Source organism: Gadus morhua, chromosome 9 (assembly GCF_902167405.1).
Source record: "Gadus morhua chromosome 9, gadMor3.0, whole genome shotgun sequence".
Classification (NCBI taxonomy): Eukaryota; Metazoa; Chordata; class Actinopteri; order Gadiformes; family Gadidae; genus Gadus; species Gadus morhua.
This window is the reverse complement of record NC_044056.1, coordinates 11,582,682-11,588,681: the sequence shown is the minus strand read 5'-3', so window position 1 is coordinate 11,588,681 and position 6,000 is coordinate 11,582,682. Positions and strand designations below refer to the sequence as shown.

Below are 6,000 nucleotides of genomic sequence, written 5' to 3'. Positions count from 1 at the left end.
ACTATAGGTTTCATTGCAAAAAGTTTTTCCCTTCATACATAACTGTTTTCTTGACTCCTACGGTTGGCAATTTCCTCTTTATCATTCCATTATTTATACATTTAGTCGTTGAATGTATTATCGTTTTTTTGATTGAGAAGGTAAAATGAGAGAGGCAGATTTCAATATGAGGGCAGGATATACAAAGGACGCAAAGTTCCCAATTGATATCCCCACATTGATGAGCATAATCAAACAGGAATGGTCCTCCTCCTCCGGGGGCGACCATCTCTGTGGCTCTAGTCATATAGACACACTATTCTCGATCTCCGAGGGTTTCAGGTAGCAGTACGGGACTTCCAGGCTTGCGTTCCTCGTTATGATCCTTTCCTCGATGCTAGAGAGCTCCTTCTGGAAGTTCTCTATAATCCGCTTGGCCGCCGGCTCACAAAAGCGTTCCTCAGGGTAGGAACCAAGAACAACCTGAGGGAACAAGACACGTTCCATAGATGGCATTCACTCTGAGATGTAGGCGTTCATTAATATCAGACAGAAGCTGCATCTGTCTTACTGTTCAAGAAATAAGGCAAGATAATGTTTAGATGATACGCAAGGTAAGGGTAACATAATGGTTTCCCTCAGGGAACGTTAAATTAATCTTATTTGATTTAATCGTCTTCTTATTTTACATCTTCTTTTCCTCATCTTATCTTTCAAACCTTGAAAGTCTCACCATGAATAGCATTGTTCTGTTTCCATTACACAATGTATCACAACTTACAGAGTCCATGTATTTCTTGTATAGAACCAATGAACTGATGATGAAGGAGACCGTGTCACCAATATTTGGCAGTGTCTCCAGAATGGTATCCATGGTAACCAGTCCCTTGGTAGTTGGAGGTGCTTTTCGAAGCTGCAGAGGGGAGTTTGGGAACCAGCTGTAGTAGTCAAACTAAAACACAGAAGGAGGTTAGGATATGTCCATCAATCAGGTTAGGGTGAGGTTAAGTTTGTTAATTTGTTTATTATAAGGAACAGCATAAGCTGACACATTGATGACCCGTTCCTAGGGTTAGAGGGGTAAATCCGCTGGGGCAGTGGCAGCGGGGCTTTAAAGTGGCATTACAGCCAGACGGAGGGCAGTTGGCTGGCTTGAAATTCCTACCCTGCTTGGAGTGTAGGACAGTTGGACAGTATTGTTTGTTTAAAGGGGCTGTTGCTTGAGCCTCGTGGGACCATCCTGATATTCAAGTCGTTGCGTTGCTGGACTGTAATTTATTTGACTATTATGGGCGCAGCCTTATCTTTGTAAAAACACATTGTAGGGATTTTCCTGCTCTTTTGCTCTTGGCATATTTGGTTGAAAGTACAGCAGAAACTTGCTCCTCAGAGTAACGCCTGCCGTGCAGATTCTGTTCATCTTGTTGCGTCTTTATTCCTCCCCTTCGCACTCATTGGATCTATTGTTCTGTTTTTTTGGAAGAGGCTTTCTATGGGCTTGAGGCCTGACTAATCTGCAGAGAGCAACGTGAATAAGACCAGGATCTCGTGGAAATAACCATCAGAAAAGTCCTTCTAGTTGCACCCGGTTTAATGTCCCTGATGAAGAGAAAGATGTCCACCTGTCCACTGTTTACAGCTGCGTGTTGAGCAGATGTTGTGAAGATCACCATGGTGACAAACTTGACAACCGCTTCCACGGTGATGAAGGACTCTGGCATCCCTGCATGAGGACGTTAAGCATGTCTTCATATATACAAAATATACATTGTATGATATGTATCAGCAATATGACAAAATAGTTATAAATATTAGTCAACACTGTGATACTGCCAATTAAAGTTATAAGCTTGCCATAGTACCACCTGTTGGTCAATAGTCACTCTTTTCTGCATTGCGCACATAAAGTTTTGACAAAGCAACACTGAGTTATAGAGCTGGCTTGTCCCGCCCAGTTTGATGATGAGCACCTGGGGCCACATTTAAAGAATTGCTATGTCTGGACTCAAAATATATTTGTCAATATGCAAATTATTGCATGACGTCATCTTCAGCCTTTTATCGACTTCTGGAGCTGGTGCTAGCTCAGAAGAACTTAGTTCTTCGTGGAACTAGTAGTTGTGTTGCTTAAACATAACCAAAATAACAGGGCGACCAAGTCTTCACAATAATGCAGACAGTCTTGTGTTTGACCCATTCATCCACCAGGACGTCCTTGCTACATGTCCTTAGTCATTCTGCATACTAAGGCCCAATCCCATTTCTACCCCTTACCCCTTCCCCTTACCCCTCCCCCTTGTTTTGAAGGGGTAAGGGGAAGGGGTAAGGGGTAGAAATGGATTGGGCCTAAGTCTTCCGAAGACAGCAGAAAAACCGTCTTGTTTTACCGAGGGCTATATAAGAAACGTTGACTTCAGGCTAAGCTAATCAGAGGCAGAGAAGGGCGGGTCATGACTTTGCCTTTTTTCTATACATTTTTCTATACAATCTTCTATTACATTGACATGTCAGTTTGAATTGGATTAATGGTTCAGCCCCAACACATACCTGAGCTGCTGTTGCCCAGGAAGCCCTTTGTGAAGATATCTTGGATCCATCTCTGGAGCTCTGCATCCCCAGACACCTCGTCGTCTGTAGGGTAGTAGAGTCCCAGCATAGCCCGGACAAAACTGGAAACGGATCAAAAAACTTTTCATGCATTATAATTATAGGATGTTTGGGCCCAGGAGTGGAGCTTCTAATTATCCACTTGCATTAGGAAAACAACAAAAGCAGTTGTTTATGTTGGATACAACAAAGATTACTGGCATGTGCACCTATAGACCTATTATGAATCCTATTCATTTTTAAGTTATATAAAGATGGTAAACAATTAACATAGCGTAGGTAATAAACATGTCTGAGATGTCTCCCTGATATCAAGACTCCATTCAGTGGAGACCTATGGTGTTCTGTAAGGTAACCTGTTGATGGCCGTCCATAACTTCAGTCCATCATCTCTGTAGTAAAAGTTAGGGATGTTCTGCAGTCCTCTTTCAGCAATGTTGTCTGGCAGACATAGAGATGAGTAGGTGGTTTCAGCCAGGTGTCTCCTCAACAGCTCAATTATACCCTCCAGGCCAGGGGTACTCTGAAGATTGAAGTCAATCAGCCTTCTTAACCAAAACCAATGGCAAAAACAATAATATAACAGCAACCACTAAAGATTCAGTGTGAGTACATACTCTTGCTAAAAGTCCAGTTGGCCCAAGTAGCGCACGTCGAGCTGCTGCGTTAATTTGCAGAGTGTAGCGGAAGTGGGGAGTCAATAACTATGATAAATTATGAGAAAAGATGCATACAATTAATTAATGCAAAATGGCTCCGCCCATTAGTGTGTTGAACACTCAAAAAAAAAAACAGAGTTGATACCCCAAGGTAACCAAATCTTAATCCAATTTTGTCATGTTAAATGGCCCTGCCAGCAAAATCCACATAGACACAAATTTATACTCCATGTACCATCAGAAAAGATGACTAATTGTTTTCCCCCAATGCAAAAATGTGTAAAGCTCCTAAAACACAAGGTTTGATTTTGGGACTGTATACTGTATACGTCAGCTGATCCTACCTTGTAAAGGGGGTGTACGTCTGGAAAGTGACGCATGGTAGCGACAGCAAACACCTCGGCCAACAAGTGGGTCTTCATTAGATGAGAGATAATCTGATGAATTACTGAATCTGCATTTTTCACAAATATCTTCACCAGGAGCCAGTCGAGCTCTGGATCGCTGGGGACGAAGATTGGGCACTTCTCTGATGGTTCCTGTCCCAGCTTTAGGGGAGAAGATAGGACCACACAATATAATAGTTATGCAACTTCACAATAGCAATCTGTGATTATGTTTATATGTATGCAAACTAAATACATTAAAGGATAACTTTGGGATTTTCCAACCTGGACCCTATTTTGAATCGAAATGAGTGTAATTACTACGTTGAAATTGTTCTAGTGTCTACAGTGAGAACACGTTTGACAGGAAGCCATGAAACCATGACTCAAAAAGTCTGGATAACAAGAAGTTAAGCAAATCTGTCAGGGAGAAGACAAAAGGCTTAGTCAGGAAGAACAACATCAGTGTAGCTTTGCTAATCGTATCTACCCCTCCCACTCCACACACATGGAACACCTTGTCACAGGGGGCCTGTGGAACTGGTTCATCCCTACCGTTCCTCGTACCTATTGTATCTTATTCCCTAAAGGTGTCATCACCTGAATAGCTATGGGTTTGAGTGTGCCTGCGGTGTCCAGGTACAGCAGACAGAGGGCAGCAGTGAGCGGCAGTGACTTCCCCTCCACCACGCGGGTCGGAAGACCCTCCAGTGACTTGTAGTCACACAGGAATATGTTCCCTTTCTGGATTACAAACAAACACAGAAAGATACAATAAAGAAGACACTGATGGAGTAATGGCACACACTCAACAGCTAGTAGCGCACATGTGGCCTCAAGTCAAATTATATTTCTCGTCATCATGGTGGAGAATTCTTTTTTTTTACTTCAACCAGTGCTAAATATAGATCTGTAATTGTTGTTGTACTATTGCAAGTTTGTAGTTTTGATTTATGATGCAGGTTATGGAATCTTTGGACTATCCAGCCATCCAAATAATTCAAAAAGACTGTTATGGTAGAGTCATCATTCAGCACCATAGTGGACATCTTTGACACAACACTAATCGCACAGGTTTGGTATACCCTCCAGGGGCTCTCCTATGTAAGAACTGCTTCATACAGATGTGTATATTTGTACACGGGTTTGAATGTCAAACATGCTTTTTGTGTGGCACTTGTGAGACTTCTATAGAAAAATGTAGCCCACTCGCTTTGAAGTGGGTTATCTTTCTGCGGACACCTTTGTGGGTCCGCAGTGTGCACTCCTACACATACCTGGATCTCTTGTTTTAGGGAAGTACCAGTCTCTAGGAACGGCTGCACCATCTCTTCAGTGACGGGGAAGTTTGAGGGCAGATGGGGGCAGTTTCTGATCATGGAGGGATGGACACCGTTCAGGAACTGGTAGCCATAGAAAGCATCGTCCTTCCAGTGCTCAGCGAGATATTCTTCAGAGAGGGGATGGTTATATATTCATTAAAGCACTGTAGTATTCAATAGTATGGGATAAGTCACAATCACAATGTGTGTTTTCACCCAATGCAAAAATGTGTCAAGCACAACTTATAATGGACGTAAATCAAATAGAAACGGAGGGTCAATGAATGTATGTGTTTCCACTCTTTACTATGGTATGATGCCCCAACGAGTTAAAAGCCAACGGCAAAAAGGTTTCCCTTCCCTCTCTGATAAAACTACGGTCACAACGATAATGCATTCATGGATTTTATTTTATATTTAAAGCACATGCCAAATGGTCTTTAGAAAAAAAAATCCTGGCATACTTTTTACTATAATATTTACTATGTTTATTAAGTTGAACTGCCCCAGTTGTTGCAGTTTATCGTTTGTCTTAACAGTAAATGAAGGCCTTGCTGATGACTGCAATTATTGCCTGCAATGCAATGGTCTTCTTTGAAATTGTTATTCTAAGAATTATCGAACATTGAATAAATGTTTAGCTCCTATGGGCAGTGTTAGAAAACATTTGCGCCACAAAAAAGGAAATACCTGGTTTAAAGTCAGGGGCGCATTGTTCAGATGCTATTTTAAGGCTGCATGCATAATGTTGCTTGTGCACCTCGCGCATACACTTTGCTTCTCTCATCTACCTAGCCACATATTCTTGGTAAATTATTTGGGATTGAACTGCTGATACAGCAGTAATAAGTTGTACTTAAATCAATGCATCTGCAAACACCGTACAGCGTTACCGGCATTACGTATTAACCAAACAATTGCATCCATATTAATGTCAACATGGTAACTACAATTTGACACAAAGGCTTTCTTGAAACCTAAACATCGCTGTCCACTGTGGCTGGACCAAAGGTTTGAGCTTTTGAGAGAAGCCGTGGACAGTGCTCC

General features: G+C 41.9%; 1 protein-coding gene across 1 annotated transcript in view; it reads right to left on the bottom strand.

Moving 5' to 3' along the window:
* Positions 1-282: 282 nt before the first annotated feature.
* Positions 283-6,000, bottom strand: part of LOC115550328 (hydroperoxide isomerase ALOXE3-like) — a 35,198-nt gene continuing 29,480 nt past the window's right edge. The window contains exons 7-15 of the mRNA XM_030365254.1: positions 4,909-5,081; positions 4,232-4,375; positions 3,590-3,793; positions 3,204-3,290; positions 2,943-3,109; positions 2,527-2,648; positions 1,602-1,702; positions 761-931; positions 283-462 (exon numbers count right to left, since the gene is read on the bottom strand). Coding sequence (XP_030221114.1) covers positions 283-462; positions 761-931; positions 1,602-1,702; positions 2,527-2,648; positions 2,943-3,109; positions 3,204-3,290; positions 3,590-3,793; positions 4,232-4,375; positions 4,909-5,081 — 1,349 coding nt within the window. The remainder of the gene's footprint in view (positions 463-760; positions 932-1,601; positions 1,703-2,526; positions 2,649-2,942; positions 3,110-3,203; positions 3,291-3,589; positions 3,794-4,231; positions 4,376-4,908; positions 5,082-6,000) is intronic.